The sequence below is a fragment of the Muscardinus avellanarius genome (assembly GCF_963383645.1).
Source record: "Muscardinus avellanarius genome assembly, chromosome: 7".
Classification (NCBI taxonomy): domain Eukaryota; kingdom Metazoa; phylum Chordata; class Mammalia; order Rodentia; family Gliridae; genus Muscardinus; species Muscardinus avellanarius.
The window spans coordinates 26,819,762-26,846,632 of record NC_137793.1 but is presented as its reverse complement, the minus strand read 5'-3'; the positions used below and the strand labels follow the sequence as shown (position 1 = coordinate 26,846,632).

The window sequence follows — 26,871 nt, the reverse complement described above, 5'->3', positions numbered from 1 at the left end:
TGTATGTAGTGATGTGCCAATTGTATAGAATTTAAAGCCAACCCATAAATTGGAGAACTTTTTGGATATTGTAGCCAATCAAAGCTCCCATTGATTAATATCGGTAGAGGCCACCTTCCAACAAATAAATGAGAATGTTTGCATCAGATAATAACACCAAACGGAACAATACAAAGTTTTAGACATCCTTTTTGTCAAACTGAAAATTCATGTTTAGTGTTGAACAAATTTGAATTCTACTCTCTTATTTCCCATGGTTTTACTATGACAAAACCAGGCGTGTTGGTGCACAAGTGTAATCCCAGTATTTGGGAGTCTGACATAGAAAGGTTGCAAGTTTGAGGAGAATGGGCAACTTAGTGAGCCTCTGTTTCAAAAAATAAAAAGGGCTGGTGTGTGGCTTAGTGGTGAAATACCCCTGGTTTGATCCCTACATACATATATGAATACAGGCACACACTATGACAGAGAGCTTGATTTTAAAGGTATGTATAAAGTTATAATCGGGACTTCCGGGAAGATGGCGACCGAGAAAAGCGGGGCTTAAGAGCCCCGCTAACAACAAATCTCCATTACCACAAAATCAGCGCCTTTCATAGCCAGAAAACACCATCACCAGTGAAACAAAAAATCACCAAGCTCCAGAGAGAAAGCGGACTGAGAACAGAGCCACAGAGGAGATAACCGGCCTCATGCCCAAGGACACGGCAGACGCGGCAGCAGTGCCATACTGCCGGCGGCACCGGCGAATTCACAGGACGGCTACAGCAAGCCGAGGTGAGCCACTGCGTAACAGCCAGGCAGGATTTCTCTGCGCAGAGAGCATCTAAAGCTCCCAGTGGCCGAGCTCAGCACACGCTGCAGGGATTCAGAGTGGAAATCAAAACCAAGAAGAAAAACACCAGCCCCACAGCCGAGGGCGTAGCAGCGGCGCCATATTGCCACCGGCGGCAGCAGCACCGAATTCAGCGAGGCCAGTACAGCTACATCTGCGTACTCAAGAACAGTGAGTCAAATTGAGGGCCACAGAGGAGAAATCCCAGTACTGTACTCCCTGGGACTTGACCCAGTGGGGGAGGGGCGGTGGCAGAGATAGCACACCATAGGAGAACGTGCAACCTGGCACCCCCCACAGTCTAAAGCAGCCTCTATCGACTCTCTGGGTCAGAGACTCTGTGATAAAACCCAGTAAAGGAGTAGTGGGGTCTGAGATACTACTGACTCGAGATCCAAAACACCTTAAGTGAAGTCATAGTGACCCAAGGGAAGAACCCAGAGAAGGCACAAACTTCCGAAATCATGGGAAAGAGGAATAATACTGGAGCAATGAATGCTCACAACCCCACAACATCAGAACCCGATAAAACAGAAAATCAGAGATTTCTAGAAGATCAAATCAGGAAAATAACTGTAGAAATAATAGAGGTGCTTCGAAAAGAACTCAGAGAGAGCCAAAAAGAGATAAAGGATGCAATTAATGAAGTAAAGGCCTCAATTCAAAGCACAAACAACCGATTAGAACACATGGAGAACAGAATCTTGCTCTTAGAAGATGATCATTCCAAAAATGAACGCATAGTTTCTAATCTAGAAAAAAATATCCAACAGCAGGAATCTGATATTGAAGAAATATGGGCCCATTTTAAGAGAGCTAACCTAAGAATAATTGGAATAGAGGAGGGAAAAGAAAGTGAAACCAAAGGGATCAACAGTCTCTTCAAGGAAGTAATAGCAGAAAATTTTCCAGACATAGAGCAAGAGGTCGATATGCAGGTCCAGGAAACTTATAGAACTCCCTTTAGACAGGATCGGAGAAGAGCATCCCCACGCCACATAATTGTCAAAATGACCAATGTGGAAGCCAAGCAGAGAATCTTAAAGGCAACAAAAGCAAAGGGCCAAGTGACATTCAGAGGCAAACCAATTAGAATCACTCCAGACTTCCCAAACCAAGTCATGAGAGCCAGAAGGGCTTGGAGTAACATATTCCAAACTCTGAAAGAAAACAACTTCCAGCCAAAAATTTCCTACCCAGCAAAACTTTCTATCAAATTAGATGGAGAAATAAGAAGCTTCCATGACAAACAGAAACTGAAGGAATTTGTCTTCAAAACCAGCACTAGAGAAAATACTCAAAGAGATTAACTACAAAGAAGAAATAGGTAACACACTCCAGAACTAGAGAAACAAGATTTTCCATCCAACAGACAACTAAGATTGGTTATCTGTGGAGATTCATTATTTATGTTAGTCTTTTACCTATCTCTAAAGGGTATTGTTTGCCTTTATTGTTGTTAATTTCTAGGACTTCTAGTTGGAATATTAATATACCTTCAGATATAGCATTTGGAAATATTTTATCCCATTCTATTAGTAACTGTTAACTCTGTTTACATTGTCTTTGGATATACAATAATTTTTTTTTTATTTTTTAGGGAGTTTGTATACTCTTCTGTTGCATATGCCATTGAAATCATAACCAAGAAATCACTGCCAAGTTCAATGTTGTGAGGTTTTATGACCCAGATTTTCTCCTAAAAGTTTATAGTCTTAAGATTTATATATAGGTCTTTTATCTATTTTGAGTTAATATTTGTATATGGGATTAGGTAAGGGTCCAATTTTATTCTTTTCCATGTAATTATTATTTTTAACAATATTTAGTTAAAAGATTAATATTTCCACCACCAAATGTTCGTGGAAACCTTGTCAAAAATAACAACAATATAGGGAAGAATTTAGCTCTAGGCTTTTATTTAACTCCAATGGTTTATATATCTGCCTTTAGAATAGTACTACACTGTTTCAATTATTGTAGCTTTATATGGTTTGAAATCAGAAAATATATATCTTCTTGCTTTGTTCTTTTTCAAGATCGTTTTGGGTACCTAGACTCCATATTCCATATTAGGATAGATTTTTTTCTGAAAAATAAATATATAAATATATGATAGTTTCACCTAAAAAATAGAAAAAAAGATTCTCTGGTAAGAAAGAAAGCAAAAAGAAATATTGAAATGTTATCTTTAAGTCATCAAAAGCTTGGTATCAGACAAATGAAACTTTTATGTGAGATTATCATTTTTAATTTTAGATAAATTGCCATAATACTAGATGTCAACTACTAAGCCAAGCATGGGAGGGAGGGATAGGGAGAGAATGGGGTGGGGATTAGGTGGGGGCTGACTGGGAAAAGTGTGCATGTATGTCTACATAGTATGTATCCTACTATGATGTATGAATACAGTGCACCAATAAAAAAATAAAAAAAAAACACAAAAAAAACTAAAAAAAAATTAAAGGTATGTATAATGCTGTTTCTCTAGACATTGCATTGAATATAGGAAGAATTTTTTTCATGAGAAATAATACTCACTGTGTTTGTATGAATAGCTGGAAAATGAATCGTGGGCACCACAAATAGGGGATGGCAAATTTAACTATTCCAAGATTTTCTGATTTTAATGTTTCTTATGGTGGATCTCTAGATTGCTATGACTTGTGTTACTATGCTGACGACAAAAATGAATACCTCTTTAAATCAGGCTTCTTTCCTATAGTGTGTGTGTGTGTGTGTGTGTGTGTGTGTGTGTGTGTGTGTGTGATGGTACTGGGATTCCTGGAAGCCCTTCTACCTCTGGGCTACACTCCCAGACCTATTGTTTTTTATATATTTTTATTTGGAAACAGGGTCTCTTAAGACAGCACAGCTGGCTTCGAACCTACATGATCCTCCTGTCCCCACCTCCCAAGCGCGGGGATTACAAGCGTGCGCCACCACTCCCGGCTTTCCTATAGTATTTGATTGCCATTAAACTCAAACCAAACACTATGACCAGTGGAACTTTCATATTATTGACCTTTTATTTTTTTCTTGTGGTACTGGGATGGAAGCCAGGGACATTCTACCTCCAAGCTACACCCCCAGCCCTATTTTTTATTCTTTATTTTAAAACGGGGTCTCACTGAGTTGGAAGGGGCCTCACTAAGTAATAGTTGAGGTTGTCCTCAAACTGCGATCCTCCTGTTTCAGCTTCCCAAATGCTGGGATTCCAAGTGTGTACCACCACCAGCTTTATTGACCTATCTTTATTGCCCAAATTTTAAATTGTTTAATTGTGTTTTATTTAGAACATGGATACTTCTGTTAAGGAATGCATTTCAGTTTCTTGGTATTATCCTTGATGACTATCATCCTGCCTTCACGGATATGCTATATTTCCTTAAAAATCTTAAATATCCATAGACATCAGTCATCTGTACATAGAATGATTTCATCACAATGAGAGTACCAAAATCATGAAGAACCTGTAACATATGTATAATTACTTTAGCATGTGAGTTGTGCATTCTGTGCTGAGATCAATTGCCAAAGATTTTGGTCAAACTCTCAAAGTTGAGGAACTGAATAAGTATGGAGTTGAACCAGGCATGGTGGTGCACACCTGTAATCCCAGTACTTGGAAGACTGAGACAGGAGGAGGAGGATTGCACTTTGAAGACAGCTTCAGCAAGTTGTGAGACTCTTATCAACCTATCAAGACCCTTTATCAAAATAAAAATAAATAGGGTTAGGGGTGTGGCTCGGAGGTTTAATGCAACTGGGTTCAATCCCCAGTAGCAGGCAAAGAAAAAAAGTTGAGGAACTGAATACAGAAGAATAATGGTTAAGTAAACAATTCGTCCTGCTGCTGCATATATGCAGATTTAAAATTTAATTCAAAGCTACCTCTGTTCATAGTGAAAAAGAACAACATATTGAAACAACGAAGCAATGAACAATCAAAAATGAAATTAAGTAAATCGCAGTGGTCCATGCCTGTAATCCCAGTGCTTAGGAGGCTGAGATAGGCTAGAAGTCAGACTCAGCAATTTAGTAAGACCTTCATCAATTTAGTAAGACCCTCAGCAATAGTGAGACCCTGTTCAAAAAAATTAGAAGGACTAAGGGTGTAGCTTGAAGCCAGCATGCCCTTGGGTTAAATACCCAGTACAAGAAGAAAGGAAGGTAAGAAGGAAGGAAAAAAGAAAGGAAGGAAGTTAAATTTAAAACACAAAAGTATATAAAGAATAGAAAAAAGAATAAACTACTTAACAATAAGTTAAAACAATAATGTAAGATTTATATATCCTCAAACTATAAATGCTCAAAGAAAAATTGAAAGGAAGACATAAAAACAACCTGTATCTGTAAATTAGGAGACTTATTGTTAAAGTACAATATCCCAAATTAATATGTAGATGTAATACCAGCCATACAAAAATTCCAGATGCTATTTTTTCAGAAATCTATAAGATGATTCTAACATTTACACGTAAATTTAAGAGACCTAGAATAGCTAAAACAGATAACCAAGGAAAACAAAGTTGGCAAATTCACACTTGGAAGGTCAAACTTATCATGGAGGTATCATGTTCAAGGGAGTACTGTGTTCATATCAGACAGAGAGATAGATCTATAAAACAGAACTAAGTGCAGGAATAAGTAGATAAACTTAGGGTCAACTATCTATGGATAAGAATGAAAGTTCAAAGGACTAGCAAAGGCCTTTCAATAAGTGGTATGGTGACAACTGGATAGCTACATGGAAAAGTATGGAGTTGAACACCTACCTCATCCTGTGTATACAGACTACCTCAAGGGGGGTCTGTGGCACAAATGTAAGAATTAAAACATATCCTTTTAAAAAACAAGTTAGGTGAGCCAGGCATGGTAGTGCACGCTTGTAATCCCAGCACTTGGGAGGCAGAGACAGGAGGATCGCACAGGTTCGAAGCCAGCGTCAGCCACTTATTTAGTGAGGCTCTCAGCAACTTAGTGAGACCCTGTTTCCAAATAAAATATAAAATAGGTCTGGGAGTATAGCTTGGAGGTAAAAAGCCTCCTCTGGGTTCCACCCCCAGTACCACTAAAAAAAAAAAAAAAAAAAAAAAAAAAAGAAATACAAGTTAGGCTGTAATCTTTCTGATCTTAAACAATGGGTTTATAGATATTATATAAAAATTTCATAAATAATTAAAAAACATAAACTGAATTCAGTCAAAAGCATAACCTATTAAAATGACAAGGTTGTGGCCTGGTTCTATAGCCAAAATTCTACAGAAATTCATGATTTTCTACTCAAGTAAGAAAGCAGTGAAGGAGTAGAGTTTTAAATCCTATTGGCCTGGTTCTTTTGGTGAAGTGCTTTATATTAAAATAAATAAAACCTTACCACCAAATATACCAAAATACACCTCTTTAATAAGTGATTGCCAGTGTTGCTAGACCTAGAATATCATGTATGTTTTGTTTACTGGATGTTTACATTTTAGGAAGGAAAACATTTTTGTTATTAAAAATGGAATATTTGTAATTTGTTCCTAAGATTTTTATACTATAATAAAATTTGTTCTTTGATCATGAATTTACCATTATTAAATGAAGACAAGAAAGCATAAAATTAGGGAGAAGAATAGGCTTTCCTAATCAAATGATGTCTTGACTTTTCTGAGTAGATTAATTTTTAACACTAAACATGGGATACATTTCTTAGCAAACTTGTTTGGAAAGACTAATTGTGTGTTGTATAGTAGATTGCCCCATTTTGTGTATGAAGTAGATTTAATCTTTGCCCTCTTAAGTCCCTTTACTTTATAGTTGTGGTTGTACTTTTAAAAAGTTACTACATTATTTCATGTCCTTAAAAATGTTTAAAGTATGACTTACATACCAAACATTTCAAATGGTTAAAAACAAAATAATGTGGAAATATTATAACCTAAAAGTGTTCGTGTCACAAGTGGTTTACTTTTATGGTGTGCCTTTGATTTAATTTGGGACAGATTTGGAAGGATACTTTACTTGTGTTTGTGATAACCTTTGAAGAGCTTGGAAATAAATTCTGCTTAATTCATCATTTTCTATGACAGCAAAAAAAAAAAAGACAACTCAATTTAGTTGGATCTTAGTAGGCATTTATTCAAAGAAATTATATAAAAGTCAGTATCAAATGAAAAATTATTAACATCAGTCACTCAGAAAATACAAATCAAAACTATGATGAGATTCTACTTCACAACATATGAGATGGCTATTTAAAAAGTGGAGAGGAGCCCAAAATAGCAAGGATATGATGATACTGAGCCCAAATACACTGCTAGCAGAAATATAAAACTTTGCAGCCACGGTGGAAAACATTTAGACAGCATCTAAAAGTTCAAGTTAGAGTTACCATGTGGTGGAACAAATTCCCATCTATGGCTGGGCGTGGTGGCGCAGGCTTGTAATCCCCGCGCTTGGGAGGCAGAGAGGAGGATCGAGCAAGTTCGAAGCCAGCCGTGCTGGCGTAAGAGGCCCTGTTTCAAAAAAAAAAAAAATAGGTCTGGGAGTGTAGCCCAGAGGTAGAAGGGCTTCCAGGAACCCCAGTACCACCACCAAAAAAAAAAAAAAAAGAAAAAGAAAAAAAATTCCCATCTATGTATACACCCAAGAGATTTGACGACCTCATGAATATATGTACATAAACATTTCTTAGTTGCCGGGCACGGTGGTGCATGCTTGTAATCCCCGAGCTTGGAAGGCTGAGACAGGAGGATCGCGCAGGTTCGAAGCCAGCCTCAGCTGGCTTAAGAGACCCTGTTTCCAAATAGAATATAAAAAATAAATCTGGGAGTATAGCCCAGAGGTAGAAGGCCCCTGGGTTCCATCCCCAGTACACAAAAAATATATATATTTCTTAGTACTATTATTCAGAACATCTGAAAACCAAAAAAATCCTAAATGCTCATCAATTGTTCAGTGAAAAGATAAAATGCAGTACAATAATTCTAAGGAATATTATTCATTTGTATAAAAGAATGAATCGTTGATACATGCTTCCACAAGAAAAATGAAAACATTATGTTCAGTTAAATAACAGCCAATTACAAAGCCGGGCCTGGTGGCGCACGCTTGTAATCCCAGCATTTAGGAGGCTGAGACTGGGGGATCATGGTTCGTGGACAGCCTCAGCTACTTAATGAGGACGTTTGCAACTTAGTGAGACCCGGTTTCAAAATAAAGAATAAAAAAATAGGGCAGGGGGTGTAGTTCGGAGGTCAAATGTCCCTGGGTTTCATCCCCAGACCCGCAAAAAAAAAAAAAAAAAAAGCCAATTACAAAGACCACATAATATATCATCCCATATATGTGTAATGTCCCAAACAGGCAAATCTATAGAGACAAAACGGTGATTGTCAAGAACAGGGAAGGAGGTAATGGGGAGTAACTGCTAATGAGTACTAGTTTTCTTTTGGGAATGATAAAAAATGTTTGTAATATATTAGATAGTGTTGGTTATTGTATAAGTCTTTGGATAGATTAAAATCCACACAATGCGAAATTTTATGATACTTGAATTTTATGTTAAAAAAATGTATTGAGAATATTTTACTTGTTCCAAAATTTGTAGTGTCTAAAGAATGCAAAGGATTTAATACATGATCATGCCATTAAAGCATACAATTAATATTTAGTAACAAATGCATTTAGAGCCGGGCATGGTGATGCACGCTTGTAATCCCAGCATTTAGGAGACTGAGATCGGAGGATCGCGGTTCGCGGACAGCCTCAGCTATTTAGTGAGGCCCTCCGCAACTCAGTGAGACCTGGTTTCAAAATAAAGAATAAAAAATAGGGCAGAGGCTGTGACTCGGAGGTCGAATATCTCTGGGTTCCATCCCCAGACCAGAAAAAAAAAATGCATTTAAAGTAAAAAGACGCCAGGCGTGGTGGCGCATGCTTATAATCCCTGTACTTGGGAAGCGGAGACAGGAGGATTGCGCTGGTTTGGAGCCAGCCTCGCTGGCTTAAGAGACCCTGTTTCCAAATAAAAATATAAAATAGGTCTGGGAGTGTAGCCCAGAGGTAGAAGGGCTTCCAGGAACCCTAGTACCACCAAAATAAATAAATAAATAAATAAATAAATAAATAAATAAATAAAACATTAGACAATAAGGATTGAATCTAGATATGGACACAGAAGTAAAAAAATCAAGGCAACCTCCATAAAATCAAGGCAGTAATTAATTTCAATTGCCATGGATGTAGAGGATTTAGGTATACAGATTGCATAAATTAATAATATTTGGAAACATAAAAGTTTATCAAAGTGTGGACATCTTTTAGAACATTAAAACAATTGATTTACAGATTCAGAGACCAAAAATATTATTCAGGAAAACTTGAGTGATTCTTATGGGACCATTTATAACAAATCATTTTTTAGAGTTTTATTTTAAAAATCATGGTCAGCAATTTCAGAAACTGACGGTTTCTAATTTCTTCAAACAGATTCTGGCTGTTAGTATAAGAATGAGGCTGGGCATGGTGATGCACTCTTGCAATCCCGGTACTTGGGAAGCTGAGGCAGAAGGATTGCAGGATCGAGGCCAGCCTCAGCAACTGAGCAAGACCCTATTTAAAAATTAAAAATAAGAAGGATTAGAGATGTAGCCTGGAGGTAGAATGTCTCTAAGTTCAACCCTGAATAACAAAAGAAAAAAATATATGAATAAAAAGAAATTAAAAACAATAGTGATAGTCATAATGATTATGCAACCAAGAACAGTTGTTTTATCTACAGTCACTTTTGATATGAAGGTAAAGAAAGTAATTTGTAAGGCTTATTTTATGTAGACATAAAACTCAGTTGAAAAACATACCTATACTCTCTATTTCTTTTTTTGTTTTGTTTTGTTTTTTTCAGTACTGGGAATTGAACCCAGGGGCATTCTACCTCTGAGCTACACCCCAAGTCCTATTTTTTATTCTTTATTTTTATTTTATTTATTTATTTATTTATTTATTTATTCATTTATTTTTGGTGGTACTGGGGGTGGAACCCAGAGGCTTTCTACCTCTGGGCTATGCTCCCAGACCATCCATATATATATATATATATATATATATATATATATAATTTTTTTTTTTTGAAACAGTGTCTCACTAAGTTTCTGAAAGCCTCACTAAGTAGCTGAGGCTGGTTTCGAACCTGTGCGATCCTCCTGTCTCTGCCTCCCAAGCGCGGGGATTACAAGTGTATGCTACCATGCCCAGCTTATTCTTTATTTTTAAACATGGACTCCCGAAGTTGCGGAGGGCCTCACTAAGTAGCTGAGGCTGGCTGCGAACCTGTGATCTTCCCATCCCAGTCTCCCAAATACTGGGATTACAAGCGTGCACCACCACGCCCAGCCTCTCTTTTTCTAAGTGCTGAAAAATTAAGTAAAGAAGAATCAAGATTAACATTAGCCAGTACCAGATTTGAGGATCAGTAAAACTAAAGACATGTATTGACAGGTAATTAATTCACAAAGAGGTATCTCTCCAAAATAAGAGGATCAGTTGTAATCCTTATTCTTAAATAAACCAAAGAACCTTCAAACTTTATCTGAAGCACCTTAAAGCCAAACACCACTTGTGGCTAACAACTGAATATAACTGACATTTGCAAAGGTGAATTGGTCTCTGTAAATGTCCAAATTCAGCTCAGTTAATGGACAATGTATATATAAAACATATTAGTTATTTTAAATTTGGAAAAACTGGGGGAAAATGGGCAAGCTGGCAGAAGTAGGATAACACAGTGATTCCAGTTTCCTTGAAGGATGTTGGCCAGAACCAGCAGGCTAACATTTTTTACGAAGTTACATGAGCTTGCCTTTCCTTGACAGCTTCTTGAGTGCTCTGGATACCTCTCTGTTGCGCAGGCTGTAGATAAGCGGGTTCAGCATGGGTGTGAGGATGGTGTAGAAGGCGGACACCATTGTGTCCTGGTCTGCAGTATGGTTAGAGGCTGGTCTCATGTACATAAACATGGTGGCACCATAGTAGAGTCCAACCACAGATAAATGGGAGGAGCAGGTGGCAAAGGCTTTCCGGCGACTTTCTCCAGAGCCCATGCGGATGACAGCTTGAAGGACACGGGAATAGGAAATGATGATAACTAAGACTGGAAAGATTAGCATCACCACACAACAGATGAACATCAGCCTTTCAAATGTAGATGTGTCTGTGCAAGACAGAGGCAGAAGGGCAGCAACATCACAGAAAAAGTGATGGATTTCCCGAGAGCCACAGTAAGAGAATGACAGGATAGCTGAGAGCACAATGATGCCATCAGAAGAGCCCAAGGCCCAGCAAGCCACAGTCAAGAGTACACAGAGCTTCTGGCTCATGAGCATGGTGTACCGAAGAGGGTGGCATATAGCCACATAACGGTCATAAGCCATGACGGCCAGCAGGAAGCACTCAGCTCCAAGCAGTGACACATAGAAGAATATCTGGGTTCCACACCCTGCCATAGAGATGGACTTCCTGCCAGACAAAAAGTTGAAGGCCATTCTGGGGACAGAGGTGCAGATGAGCATCAGGTCCATGAGGGAGAGCTGGCTGAGGAGGAAGTACATGGGCGTGTGGAGCCGGGTGTCCAGGTAGATGAGGAGTACCATGGAAAAGTTCCCCAAGAAGGCCACTGTGAAGATGCCCAGGACCAGAGTGAAGAGCATGGTGTGGGTGGGACTGTGATTGAAGATGCCTAGCAAGATGAATTCAGAGTTGAAAGTCTGGTTCTCCCATGCCATCCTCAACAGTGTGTCTTATCTGGAAGTTCCAGAAAAAGTTCAAGATTATTTATTCATTCAGTTTCCATATGCATACTATGGAAAGGACCTTTACTGGGCAGTACATATGAGGCATGCATACAACCTTCCCACCAGCCTTCAGCTGCCACCCTCAGTAACAGTGAGCTGTGTGACCTGGTCCAGTGATTTCACACTTCTTCATTCAAACTTCACAGAGAATAACTTCAGTAAGCATTTTCTCTGTGTATGTGTGTGTGGTGGGGGGTGGGGGGGTGTTAGTTGGGATTGAACCCAGAGAGGTATACCCTATCCCTTGAAATAATGAAATGTCTTTATCATTATTTTATACTGATTTTTTTCGGTTATTTAAAAACATATTTTAGTATACTAGATCATGGATTTTTATATTACTATTCTATTAACTGAAGATTGCCATTGTGAGTGTTCATTCTTAATATTTGTCACTATTTTAAAAAAATATTGTGTAGGTAAAAAGTTTTGAAATTTTTCCTATAGAACACAATTAAATTGTAAAGAAATCCATTTTCTACCTTTTTCACCTGGGATACTTCCTTGACCCATGACCTAATATCAAAAACTAAATGTACTATATTGTTTACCATCCAAACATACACCTCCAAGGACAGAGCAGGTTCAAAGTTACATATTAAGGTATGTGACCCATAAAAATATGTTAAAATAAATAAATAAATCCACTTAAAACATGCAAAAATGGGTTATAAAAATATTAAAACGAGAGAATAATTTCCAAATGGGTCACACGTTTATTTGTATAACTATCACATATTAAGTACTTTAATTTTGCATATGTGCAACAAAATACATGTAAATATTTTAACTCTTGAATACTACATATAGTGTCATTTCTAAGTTATCAGCAAAAAGAACCAGCAGCTCCATTCATTGTTCTCTCATTTTAACCTTAAGTCATTCCAAGCCATATAAAATGATAAAATCCTCACAGAGCCGAAATATGTTGATCTTTCCATATGTAAGACTCTCAATAGCCTAATGAGATCTGTTTAAAAACAAAAAATAAAATAGGGCTGGGGGTATAGCTTGGAGGCAAAATGTCCCTAGGCAAAAAAAGAAAGGAGCTAAGAAAATAACAACTTTATCAGGCTGAGAAATTTTTACACTTATATAATCTTATAAAAAACCCTTTCCATACAAATTATCTCATTTTTTTCTCACCAAAGTCATGTAAGGTCAACAGACTTTTTTCTTCCTTCCTTCTTTCACTTTCTACTTTGGTGATCCTTTTTATTTCATTTAATTTTTTTAATTAAAAAATTTAATTTTTTTAATTCATTATAGAACATGGTGGGATTCTTGTGGCCAATTTGTACATGCGCATAACATAACTAGATCAATTTCATTCCTCCCCTTTCCATCTTCTCCTCCTTCCTCTAGGCTCTTTTCATCTACCCTACTGATCTCCCTTTCATTTTCATTATGTCCCTTCTTTCTTTCCTTTCTCTCTCCAGACTCCACATGTGAAAGTAAACATGGCTCTTGTTTTCCACAGTTGTACTCACAAGTGGTAGTCAAGGCTCAGATTCAGCAAGTGAATCCCAGAACCTCTGTTCTTGGAAACCCACGCTCACTTCTTAGCCTGCCTGGGACCACCACCTTCCCTCTTCGTCTTCCTGTGAAGATCCTAGGGCAATCACTCCGTCCAAAAGACCCATATTTAGAGACCTATTCTTCACGGTGTCAAGGGCCTTAAGTCCTTTGCCCCCACAGGGTTCAGTCCCTAGGCTTCAATTATAACAAGAAAGCCAGGCCTCTCCCAGGATGCAGAGTCCATGAGCATCCCCAGATGCCAGTCAACTCTGCCAACACTTGTCATTTTTCACTTGCTGTATAGTTATAAAGGATGGCAATTTACTCTTCTTTAAAAAGCAAATAATGTTAATCGTGAATATAAATAGGCATAACTTAAAAAAGCAAATAAAGCAAGCTGGGTATGGTGGCACACGCTTGTAATCCCCGCACTTGGGAGGCAGAGACAGGAGGATGGCACAGGTTCGAAGCCAGCCTCAGTGACTTAGTGAGGCTCTCAACAACTTAGTGAGACCCTGTTTCCAAATAAAATATAAAAATAGGTCTGGGAGTATAGCCCGGAGGTAGAAAGCTTCTGGATTCCATCCCCAGTACCACCAAAAAAAAAAAAAGGTAGAATTAAGATGGAATTATTTATTGTCAAGTGAGCTAAAACTATCAATCTACTTTCTCAATTGGGTTAACATTTTTTACCTCTTTCCAGTATGTCTTATCAGGTACTTAGGATGAAATAAATATAAATAAATTCAGAAAACTAAATGCTATGAACATGAAGCTTCATAAGAACTTCTCTGTCACCCAGCTCTATAATATATACCCTTTGTAATTCACTTCTCTAACTTCAGAACAAGTCTAACTTTAGGTCTTGCTTTTCTCAACTTCAAAATCTTTCATAAAGCAATTGCATTTCTAAAATGCTATGGTCCTTCAAGACTCCTGTGCTGAGTGTAGCACTAAAAATCACACAGTTGGTGTGGGAGATGTATGGGGCTTCTTCTACCCCTAAACTAACAGATGGCCTGTTTCAAAATTGCCTCCCCTCTTTTCCTCTTCTCCCTTTCCTTCTCCCCTTATTAACAAATAACATGCTCTTATCAGCTTACTGACCAAAAGGGTGAAGACCAGGCATCCGGCACCTGTGATTCTGGGGAAGAGCCAGCTCAAGGACACTTAGACATGAATTGCATCTCTTTTGATAACAGTAACTCTTAAAAATGGCTTAATTCCTTTGTTTGGAGGAGAATCTAGGGTTCGGTTCTGAAGTTTACTAGCTTCTTCAATTTGCTAAGAAAGTAAATAAATTTCTTTTCCTTCTTCCCAAAGGCTTTTTCTAATTATTTGATTCAGAAAATTGGTGCAGATACTGGAATTCAGTTTCAGTTACTCTAACAGGTCAGATTTTATTTAACTAAATTTTCTTCTTTCTTTAACCTGTTTCATTCAGATTAGTGTCATTGACTTTGAAGCTCTTGGTATAAAAAACCTTTTGGTACCTCATAAAGTTAATTGACTTATGAAAGGATTGTTAAAATTTTACAATTTACCTGAGAGTGGTAGTGCACACCAGTAATCCCAACACCTGAAAGGATGAGACACAAGGAACTGAGGATCAAGGCCAGCTTTAGCAACTTAGTGAGGCCCTCTGCAAGTTAGAAAGACCCTGTTTCAAAATAAAAAAAAAAATAAGCCGGGCGTGGTGGCACACGCTTGTAATCCCCGCGCTTTGGAGGCTGAGACAGGAGGATGGCACAGGTTCGAAGCCAGCGTCAGCTACTTAGTGAGGCTCTCAGCAACATATTGAGACCCTGTTTCCAAATAAAATATAAAAATAGGTCTGGGAGTATAGCCCGGAGGTAGAAAGCCTCTGGGTTCCACCCCCAGTACCACCAAAAATAAATAAAATAAAATAGAGCTGGGGGTATAGCTCAAAGGTAGAATGCACCAGGGATCATTACCTAGTACCACATAAACACACTAATTTAACAATTTAACTACTTTTAGTACCAAAGCTCTTTTTAAATATAAATTCCTCTTATATTTAGAAAAATTTAAACAGGCTTTTAATGTTATTTTATAAATGAATGAATGCATAGTCTTATTCAATCACCCAAACAGCTCACAATTTCACATAATTGTCTTCTGTCTTTTACCTAGAACCCAAAGAAATATTATGTAAATAGATTACTAAATGCATATAGCTTTCTGAGAATAAATCTAAATTTAATTCTAAATGTAATTCAAATAAGTCTACTTTTTAGTTCAACAAGTGTGTCAATATCCAATATAATTAACATATCTGAAAATGTGTTAGTCTATTTCTGCTTACCCATGCCCTATGAGTTAATATTAACAAAATAATATTTATAATGCAATATTATCTTATCATGGTATAACAATATTACCTTGATGATACAATTTGTATTGAATATACAGTGCTTTCTTTCACTGAACTTAAGTTTATAATATGGAGAAACACATGGAATATGTGCTTATTTACTTCCCACATGTAAAAATAATAAAAGAGAGGGGCAGAAACCCTTAAAAATAACAATTTAACTTCAGTTTTCTTGTTTTTCACAGATTCAATTTTTTCATTTATCAAAAAAAGCCTAGATATATGAGGAAAAATACAAAAAAATATTGCAGAAGTAAGCCAGGTATGTGGCATGTGCCTGTAATCTCAGTACTTGGGAGGCTGGGACAAGAGGATCACAGATTCAAAGCCAGCCTCAGCAGCTAGCAACTTAGTGAGACTCTGTTTTGTTTGTTTGCTTTTTGGTGGTACTGGGGGTGGAACCCAGGGGCTTTTCTACCTCCAGGCTATACTCCCAGACCTATTTTATATTTTATTTGGAAACAGGGTTTCACTAAGTTGCTGAGAGCCTCACTCAGTAGCTGAGGCTGGCTTCGAACCTGTGCCATCCTCCTGCCTCAGCCTCCCAAGCGCAGGGATTACAAGCGTGTGCCACCACGCCCAGCATTGTGAGACTCTGTTTTAAAATAAGACAGCTCAGAGGTAGAATGTTCCTGAGTTCAATTTACAGCACCACACACACAAGAAAAGAGTATACCAGAAGTAAAGAAGTAATCCCATTGAAAGGGAACATTTGGCAGGGATTTCTAGAGTCAATCTCTCCCTTGGATATCTGTTTAAGAAGGTCATTTTACACAAAGACAACTCGCTGCCCAGTTTGCTGATAGAAAGGCTAGCCAGATTCTTATCTTGCTCAGAAATTATAGAAGTAACCGTAAGTATTAGCTGTGAACTCATAATCTGTTACAGAAATGAAGAGTGTAGGTGATTTACTTGCATATTTTATCTATGTTTGTTACATGAAGGTATTTATTTGTGTATACTAATCATTTCTCCATCTTTACACTAAAAAAATTCAACACAAAACTACATCATTAAACATTCCTGGTTTCTTTTTTTTTTTTTTTTTTTGGTGGTACTGGGGTTCCTGGAAGCCCTTCTACCTCCGGGCTACACTCCCAGACCTATTTTTACATTTTTATTTGGAAACAGGGTCTCCTAAGCCAGAGCGCGCAGCTGGCTTCAAACCTGCGCGATCCTCCTGTCTCTGCCTCCCAAGCGCAGGGATTACAAGCGTGCGCCACCACGCCTGGCTTCCTAGGATGTTAAAAGTAGAAAACTATTTCCTATAAACTACTGTCCTATTCATCTGTCCTTTATCACATTCAATTCCATATGATTTATAAACTCATATGCTGACCAAATACAGCTAAAGAAAACCACTTCATTTTATGAAAATTGAGAGTAGGTGAAGTTAGTTATATTTAGGAATAAAAAGTACTTAACATGATTTTCATAATTGTGACAGGAAAGGTAAAATCATATAAATAAATATACTGTATTGATTTTTGAAATATAATTCCTCACAACGATTATTTAAGAATACAAGGACAATCTATTATCTACCTTAAGACAGGTTTTTGTTGTTGCTGCTGTTGTTTTTGTTTTGTTTTGCAGTAATAGGGGTTGAACCCAGGATCTTAAACATGCCAAGCAAGTGTTCTATCACTAAGATACATTTCCAGCTCTTTTAATTTTGTTTTGAGACAAGATCTCGCTAAGTTGTCCAGGCTGGCCTCAAACTTATGATTTTCATGCCTTAGCCTCCCATGCGGAGGTTGTGTGCCACAAAACCCTGCTTAATTTGCTCTTATCTGCCCGTCGTGCTGGCGCACGCTTGTAATCCCAGCATTTGGGAGGCTGAGACCGGAGGATCACAGTTCGTGGACAGCCTCAGCTACTTAGTGAGGCCCTCTGCAACTCAGTGAGACCTGGTTTCAAAATAAAGAATAAAAAATAGGGCAGGGGGTGTAGCTCGGATGTCGAATGCCCCTGGGTTCCATCCCCAGACCTGGAAAAAAAAATTGCTCTTATCTGCTTATACCTCTTAAGAAACTATGAAATGGGAGGAAAAGTGGCTTCAAAAAAAAAAAAAAAAAAAAAAACCTTAATTCTATAGAAAGCACAGAATCCTAGGTGTTTTGGAAACTTTTATCTAAGTTCCAGGCCCAGCCATCTACAGGCAGCATGGCATAAGTAGAAGTTCATTTGTAATAATCGCAGACAGTGAGTGAAGCAAAGTTACTTCAGTCTCGTTTATCAAGGATTTTACTCCTCTTGCCCACATAGGACCACATGAGTCTCATTGTTCTTAAGCAAATCAGGCCTGATTTCTACAGACTCTGGCTGCTTCTGGAGTGTTCTCCCCCTATGCATCTGAGTGTTTTGTTTCTTCAAATAAACATGTTTCTATTCAAATAGCACCTACTTGGTTTTTATTAAGTCACCCTTTGAAAAACTACAACTCCTTCATATCAGTGTTCACAAAAAAACACTATCCCTAATAGTGAGGGGCTGGAAGCAACCCAGATCTCCATCAATGGATGAGAGGGTAAACAAAATACAGTCCATGAACACAATGGAATGTCCTTAAGCCTTAAAAGAAAAAGATAATCATGTCATACACTACAACATGTATGAACTTTGAGGTCAGTCTACTGAATGAAATAAGCTAGTCACAAAAACCAAAAACTAAATAAAACTACTTAGATGAGATATCTAACTTGATCAAATTTACAGAAACAAAAAGTAAAGTGGTTGTTACAGATAATTAAAGGAGAGAGGCAGGGTGTTGCTGTTTAATGGGTCTATGTTTGGAAGACAAAAAGTTCTGGAAATCTATTTCTTAACAATATGAATACACTTAACATGATTGACTTAAAATACTGCATTTCCCCAGCTTCATTTTTAAGTCTTCATTATATTATCACCTCTTAATTTAATAAGTTATAAATTATTTATTTAAAATACATTCCTAGCCGTGAGCAGTGGTGCACACTTGTATCTGCAATATCTGGGAGGCTGAGACAGGAGGACTCCGGTCTGTGGCCAGCCTCAGCAATTTAGTAAGGTCCTTCGCAACTTAGTGAGACTCTGTTTCAAAATAAAAAATAGGGCTATGGGTGTATCTCAGAGCAGAATGCCCCTGGATTCAACCCCCAGTACCACACACACAAAAAAAGTTCATTCTTCACTAGGGGTGGTGGCACATACCTGTAATCCCAGTATTTGGAGGACTGAAAAAGGAGGATTGCAAGTTTGAGACCAGCCTCAGCAATATAGTAATACTTTCAGCAATCTAATGAGGCCTGTTTCAAAACAAAAAATTAAAAGGGCTGGGGGTGTAGCTTGAAGGTAGAATACCTCTCGGTTCAATTCTCAGTATCAATAAAATAAATAAAAGAAAGAAAAACAGAAGGAAGGAAGACTTTTCCTCCCACTCCCATGCTCAATTCAAATAGATATTAATTCATTTATGACACCAGAGTTTATTTTTCTGTTTTATTTCTTAGTTCATTTACACATTTTAAATAATGCATAGCAATTATTAGGTGTTCAATAAACATTACTTGTGTGAACCCTTAGTAGATCAAATAGTGAAAAGCCTGGCTATTCCTTTGACTTAGAGTCACCTAATAGCAACCTCCAAAGGCTGCTGCTATTAGTAGAGTTGTGGTCAGCTCAGTGTGAGCTCACATCCTCTGCCTTCCTAATGAAGGATTCACTGTACTGGCTGCTTGGATAACATTTTCACCACGGCTGTGCAAATGCATGCTTACTAGCACAAGCACACATCATACTGTATCATTTCCTCAGAGCCAAAGTTTGTGGAGGGGAAGTCTGAAAGATTAGGTAAGCACCCAATTTGCAACAAAGATAGTTTTATTGAGCTTTACCACAGAGCTCTTCCTAGACCACACAATCTCAAGAACATCTAGCTTTTCCCCTCATAAGCTTCAGAATGATGGTTTCCATAATTTAACTACTAGCAAAGTGCTAAATATCCATTAGTCTGAAAATGGTTTATGAAATTAATGTGAATTAGTATTTCCAGATATGCAAATGTCAGTACTATCCACACATGTGCTTTACCTTCACTTACTGTTGAGTGATAATGTTCTCTTGAGTTCCTCCCAGATCTCTGGTGATTTACAGATGTTTAGAATCATGTTGCTGAATTTGAATGATGTAGTAATTGCTGCACACTTATATAAAAAATGAGCCTGGTGTGCATAACTAGACTATATAATTCTTGCCACAGTCCTATTTTTTAAGGGGAGTGGTCACCAGGGATGGAATTCTGGACTTGCACACTCCATGGAAGTCCTTTGCCATTGATCTGCATCCCCAGCCCCACAATGAAGTCTAAATGAAGAAGCACTGGCGTTTTGTCAGTACGTTGAAAATTGGTGAATCCATGTTTGGTCCTTTTGTGTGGCAGAAACTACCACTGGAGGCACTGATTCTGTATTAACAGCAGGGATGTCCTGAGTATGTATTTTGTTGTTATGAATATTATGACGATTATGTGCTTTCTTTTCTTGCTTCATCTGATGCATGGGCTCTCTCCTCTGCACTCCCTTCCCATCTTATATGGGAAGATGAATTCATCTGAAAATAAAAATGTCTCTAGGTGATGACATAGCTCATCTCACTGAACATTTCAGTGAAAAGTCACTCAAACTAATAATACTATAAAATTGAGCAGTTCATTCCATGTGTCAGTTTGTGGCCATGAGCCTAAAGAAAGCCATGAATGAGTGGACCAGGTGCAGCTGCCATTCCCAGAACTTCACAAATAGAGAGCTCAGGTGGTTCAAGGTATCTGAAGCTAAACAGGTTTCCTTGTAGTAACTGTCAATAAAATTTAAAAAAAAATCACAATCACTTATTCTATACAGATCTCTGAGCAGTATGATCAGGGGATGTGCATCTAAAATTTGGGCATCTAAGACTGGTCCTGAAAAGTCAAATTAAAATTTAAAAGCAAATAAAGGAATATAAATATAAGGCATATATAATAATGTAGCTATTCTAAGAAAAATTTTAATGTGCTGCATTATATGCATAGTTCCATAATTGAGTTATATGTTAAAAATCTGTCTGTAATCTCTTACTCTTCAATCCCATACAGCTGATCATAAACTGAGAAATATTAGCAACATCATAATTTCCTGAATGATTGAAACAAATCTGAATCTGTAAGGGGGTGACTCCATGAGTAACTTAAGACTTTAATTAATGGATTTTTCTGTTTTAAAAATTATACAAAGTAAAAATAAATACTTTTCATTTCATTACACAAAATCGCATACATTACATATTCATTTTCTTTTAAGGAAAATTTCCAGTAAGTGTCCAATGAAATAATTTTACCTGTATTAGAAATTGATATAATTAAAACTTAAAAAACCACCCTCAGACTGTCAAATTGTTAAGGTATACTTATAGATACAGCCAAAATTTCTATGTGTATTCTGTATAGAAATAAACAACACACAGATCTTCAGAGTAACTCACACATTTTCTACAAAGAAAGTTTTGTTTTGTTTTTTGCCATGATTTTGGTTCTTCTCTCAGAAAAGATTATTATGTCAAAATTGTTTTTTAAGTCTTTTGCAGGATTAGGACTTAAGCTTCATAATTCAGTCTCTTGCTCTAACCAATGTGTGAAAATCTGGGCATTAATTTAATTTATTATATCCATTCAATGAATGCACACTGGGCTTCTCTTTAAGAAAAGCAAAAAAAAATTTTTTTTTTTTGAGTGAGAGTTAAATGTGTGATTCTATGTCAGGTGTGGTAGTACATGATTGCAATCCCAGTACTTGAGAGGCTGAGACAGCATGATTGCAGGTTTGAGGACAACCTCAGCAAGTAGTGAGATTCCCATCAATCTAGCAATGTTCTGTTTCAAAGCAAAAGTAATATAGGGCTGAAGGTGTAGCTTTGAGGTATAATGCCCTGAGTTCAATCTAAAGTCCAAAAAAAATGTGATTCTATTTTTATAGCAGTTTGCTGACTTCTGAAAATTATTATTCAATGACAAAATTCTGTTTCCTTCTCCCAAACACCTTTCTTACCTATTACATAATCACCTAAAACTATCAGAAATATTTGATTTTTCCTCAAATGGTTAACTAACAAGTGCCAATCTTTTTTTTATTGGTGCATTGTAGTTATACATCTTAATGGAGCACAAGACTCAATTCCCACCCTATTCTCTCCCACCCTCTGTCCTTCTCATGTTGGCTTAGTGATTGACTTCGATATGTTTGTTAATGCCAGTCTCTTCTAATAGAATATAAGAAGAAATTTCTCATGTTTTCCAGATTACTGGAGCATAAATTTTCAAAATAATTTCTGATGACCCTCTGGATTTCCCTAAAGTCTGTGGTAATGTCTCCTTTTTCATTTCTAATTTTAATAATTTGGGTCGATATTTTTCTTTTGATTAGGTTGCCTAAGTGTTTGTCAATCTTGTTAACCTTTTCAAAGAATCAGCATTTTGTTTTGTTGATCTTTTGTACTTTTTTGTTGTTATTTTTCTCTATTTCATTGATTTCTGTTCTGATTTTAATTATCTCCTCCCTTTTGGCTTTGGGCTTATAGACTATTCCTGTTTTTATAGGTTTTGAGGTGTGTCATTAGGCTGCTTATTTGGTGACTTTCTTTTTTTCTAATGTGGGCACTCAGTGCTATCAAATTTCCTCTTAAAACCAGCTTTAACTTGACCCACAAATTTTGGCATGTCATGCCTCTATTTTCGTTTAATTCTAGAAATTTTTAAGTTTCTCCCCTTCTCTGATAGTCCTCATTCAAGAATGTATCATTCATGTATTTATGCAATTTTTTTGTCTTCCTGTTGTTGTTTTCTACTTTCATTTCACTGTGATCTTAGAAGATGCAGAAAATCATATTACATTTCTTGAATTTGCTGGTACTTGCTTTGTGGCCCAGAATGTGGTCTCTTTTGGAGAAGGCTCTATGAGCATTGGAAAAGAATGTGTTTGTGATAAAGTTTTGTATATATTTATTAGTTCTATTTGGATTAGAGTGTTCTTTACATCTGAGGAGTATTTACTCATCTTTTGCCTGGAAAATCAATCTAGTGTTGTGAGTGGTGTGTTAAAGTCTCCCACTATTTGGGTCTATTTAAAACCTAATGTCCCAAAGAGTTTGTTTCATAAAAGTGGGTACACCCATATTGGGGGCATATATGTTTACTGTCACTATCTCTTGTTGCTAGATTGTTCCTTTTATTAATAATAAGTGACCCACTTTGTTTCTTTGATGTTTTAGCTTCAAATTAATTGGGTAATTTAAACCTTTGAAATCCAGTGTTATTATTGAGATGATTTTTGTTTCCGGTAATTTTGAGTTCTATTTTCTGTCTGATGTAATGTTATTTCTCCTTTGTTTAGCTGTCCATTTGGTGGAGTCTGCCCCAAATCTGTCTCTATTATTTGATTCTTTTTTTGTGTTTCTTAATTATTCTCTAGTTCTAGATTGGTAGTCTGAATTCTTTTAGTTTCTGCTTCTCTTGGAGCATTTTTATTTCTCCATCAAATTGAAATGATATTTTTGTTGGATATTGCTGTCTTAGTTGTAAGTTGTTTTCTTCCAGGGTCTGGAATACATCATACCAGCCCATCCTAGCTTTCATGACTTGGGTTGAGATGTCTGGAGTGATCTTTATTGTTTTGGTTCTGAATGTCATTCATTCTTTTGTTCTGCTTTTAAGATTCTTTCCTTGGCCTCTATGTTAGTCATTTTGATTATTACATGGCGTGGGGAAGTCCACCTTTGATCTTGTCTTGATGGTATTCTGAATGTTTCCTATATGTAGATATCCAGTTTTTTTTCTATGTTTTGGAAACACAGAAACTCAATGAAGTTCAATGGTTGAACATCCCTTGGTTTAATTCTCAATTTAACAAAATTAGAAAAAGAATGTCACGAAAGGATAACAGCATGAGTAAACTTGAAATAAAAAGTGCATATTATTAGTGGTACTGTAACTGAGTCAAGTGATGTGATATTTTGCTGGGCAATACATTTTCATCAGTAAGCATGAAAAGGTTTTCAATAATATTGTTTTAATATTTTCCTGTAGGGTATATGACGACAGGTTTACATGAGTGCAGATCACAGAAAAAAGCTTTAGAGAGTATTATTCACTTTTTAAAAATATGTATTATCATTATCTATAATCAACCTGCTGTGCAATAGAACACTAGAGATTACTACCCCATCTTACTATAACTTAGTACACATTGATCACACTTTGATTCCCCCTGTATATACACACTTACCACCTGCCGTGGCAGCCTCTATTTTCTTCTCAGTTTCTATGAGTTTAGTCTTCCTGCCATGAGTCCAACGGCATTCTAATTCTAAAATATGCCTCGTCTTATTTTTAATTTTTTATTTTAAAACCAGGTCTATGTTGTGGAAGCTGGTCTTGAACCTATGACCTTGTCTCAGAATATAAAGTATTAGGAGTGCAATTTAGCAAGACCCTCAGCAACTTAGTGAGACTATCTTTCAAAATAAAAAATAAAACTGGCTAAGGGTGTAGCTCAGAGGCAGAATGCCTCTGGGTTCAACCTCCAGTAACAAAAAAGAAAAAAAATTAAAGAGATTTTGTTTTATGGATGATAATAGTCTAGAGATTGTTAGGGTCTATACCCCACCCACCCAATTGTATTTAGTTTTAAAAAGTACCTTTACAAATGATAAAACAGAAAATATATTAAAATATATTAAAAATACATAAAAATATAAAAATATATAAAATATATAAAAATATATAAAATATATTATAAATATATAAAAAACAAAAAATTAAAGAGGCTGAAAATGTAGCTCACAGGCCCTCATTAAAACACATGCAAACACATATACACATGTGCTTTCTTTTAATGTTCTTAAGTCCATATGATATTAGACATATTCAAGTTTAGAGTCAAAAATAAACCTTAGAAAAATTCTCACCAAAGGCCACACAGTTATTATAATGTTAGAGAAGTGTAAATTATGCTCTTAAATTCCCCTCTAGCTGGGTTCATCAGTAATGACCTAGAATATCCCATAGACACACCTAGTTTTTAGTGATGGAATAAGAGAAGAAAAGGTTGGTAAGGATCTCTTTTCAGGACAATTCACTATAACCAGCATCACTTATAGGTTAATATATTTCTGATGTTGGCATCTCTATTTCTCTGTTTACCTGGCATTTACTGATAAAGTCTTACTTTAGTATATGCTTCCTTCATTTTCCTAGACAGAATTTTGTTAACATCATTGTATGGTAAGGTAGGTTCCACAAAAAATGTAATAGAAATGTCATGGAATCTCAGAAATCCAGGGGCCTTTCATACTCTGTTTAATTGTGAAAGGATGACCTACACACATATTTAACTAACTTCTTAAACTTGACTGTATGACTTTTGAGAAAACACTCAGGATATTACTATGTGTTAGGTAGGTAATTTGGATTTAAAATCAAATTGAACTGCAAATAAGTCTTAATCTCCTTCATCTACACGTAAAAAACTGAGGCCCAGAGAAACACATTTCAAATGTGTACATAGTATTGTAGGTATAGTTATGTAGGAACAAAATCTTTTTTGTTTTTACAATGTCAGCCTAGCCATCCCTCACATTTTCTCTCCACAGTGAACACATTTGCCATGGCATGGGAGAACAGACCTTCAACTCGGGCTTCATCTTGTTGGGCATCTTCAATCACAGTCCCACACACACCATGCTCCTCACTCTGATCTTGGGCATCTTCCTGGTGGTCCTCCTGAGGAACTTTGCAGAGGTTCTCTTCATCTACCTGAACAACCGGCTCCACATGCCCATGTACTTTTTCCTCAGCCAGCTCTCCCTCATAGACCTGATGCTCATTAGCACCACCATCCCTAAGATGGCCTTCAACTTCTTGTCTGGCAAGAAGTCCATCTCTCTGGCAGGAAGTGGAACCCAAATATTTTTCTATGTGTTGCTGTTTGGAGCTAAGTTCTTTCTGCTAACCACAATAACCTTCGATCACTACATGGCCACTTACCACCCATTAAGATACCCAGTTCTCATGAGCCAGAAGAACTGTGGCCTCATGGCTGCTGCTTCTTAGGTTCTCAGCTCCATGGCCTATGTGATTAAAATTGCAGTTGCACTGTCCCATTTTTGCAATGCCTGGAAGATACCCATTTTTCTATGATGTCCCTGCCTTGCTCACTCTCTCATGCACTGACACTTTGACACCTGAAAGGATATTCCTCTGCTGCCTCATTGTGCTCCTGTTCCCTGTACCAGTCATTTGTTACTTCCTACATTCAGTGTGATCCTGGTGGTCATTCACACAGGGAGAGAGGAAGGCTGCTGTAAAGCTCTTGCCACTTTTTCTTCCCACCTCATGGTGGTGGGGATGTACTATGGGACAGCCGTACTCATATACATGCAGCCCACTTCTGATCAATTCCCACCCAGGACAAGATGGTCCTGCCTTCTATACCACCTTCACCCCCATGCTGAACCCAATCATCTACAACCTGCACAACAGAGAAGTTTCCCAAACTTTTATGAACGTATTAGGGAAGGGCAACTTCAGGGAGTGAATTACATTTTATGCTTCATTCATTAAGCATACTTGACTTTATTCTCAATTTATACAGAACCAATGCACTCCAGCATTCAATATTTTCTCTTTTGTAAATAGCAACCACATAAAATTAAGAAACAAAGATTGTATTCTTGTTTGAATATTTCATTTATTATTATGGCTAGTTCAATATTGCAAAAGAAAATGCACTACTTTCTAATTTTAGTATTATTAACAAAAGAGTAATTTTCCCATCATAGTTTTACTTATTATTTGATTAAACCTGTATCATTAACCTGGTATATATTTAATCTTGAGAAATTGCCATCCTCCTGTCTCAAAAACCTAAATACTGGGATTACAGGCTTGTGCCACAATACCTAGCTAAGTGAATTTCAAGTCCTTAGATATTCTAATCCTTTTTTGTGTAATGTACTTAACTATATTACATTGATCATTTTATTCTTAATTGATGACATTAGTCTAAGTGGAGTCTATATTTTCCAAAATCTGCAGTTTTTCCTTAAATTTTATGTATGACTTGTCCATGTGTATTATTGAAATGGTATCCGTATGTGACTAAAGGCAATTATGGAGATGCTAATGTTGTTAGGAGGAAAAATGCAACATCTTATTATGAATATTAACTACTGTATTAAAACGCCCTTATAAAACTACTCTTAATTGGATGTGGTAG

The 26,871-nt window shown here is 36.9% G+C and overlaps 2 protein-coding genes and 1 pseudogene across 3 annotated transcripts in view; 1 reads left to right on the top strand and 2 right to left on the bottom strand.

Annotated features, from left to right (window-relative positions):
* LOC308265016 (olfactory receptor 2G6-like) overlaps nt 1-26,871 on the bottom strand; it is a gene marked incomplete at both ends in the record, with an annotated part of 658,093 nt that overhangs the window by 290,415 nt on the left and 340,807 nt on the right. The gene's annotated exons all lie outside the window — the stretch shown is intronic.
* On the bottom strand, nt 10,669-11,604 carry LOC308265529 (olfactory receptor 2M4-like; the record flags this gene model as incomplete). The annotated part of the gene is made up of 1 exon (XM_080699326.1): nt 10,669-11,604. The coding sequence occupies one exon, from the start codon at nt 11,602-11,604 to the stop codon at nt 10,669-10,671; it is 936 nt and encodes a 311-aa protein (XP_080555452.1).
* On the top strand, nt 25,261-26,190 carry LOC308265250 (olfactory receptor 2M2-like; annotated as a pseudogene). The gene has a single exon. The product of its transcript is annotated as an olfactory receptor 2M2-like (transcript).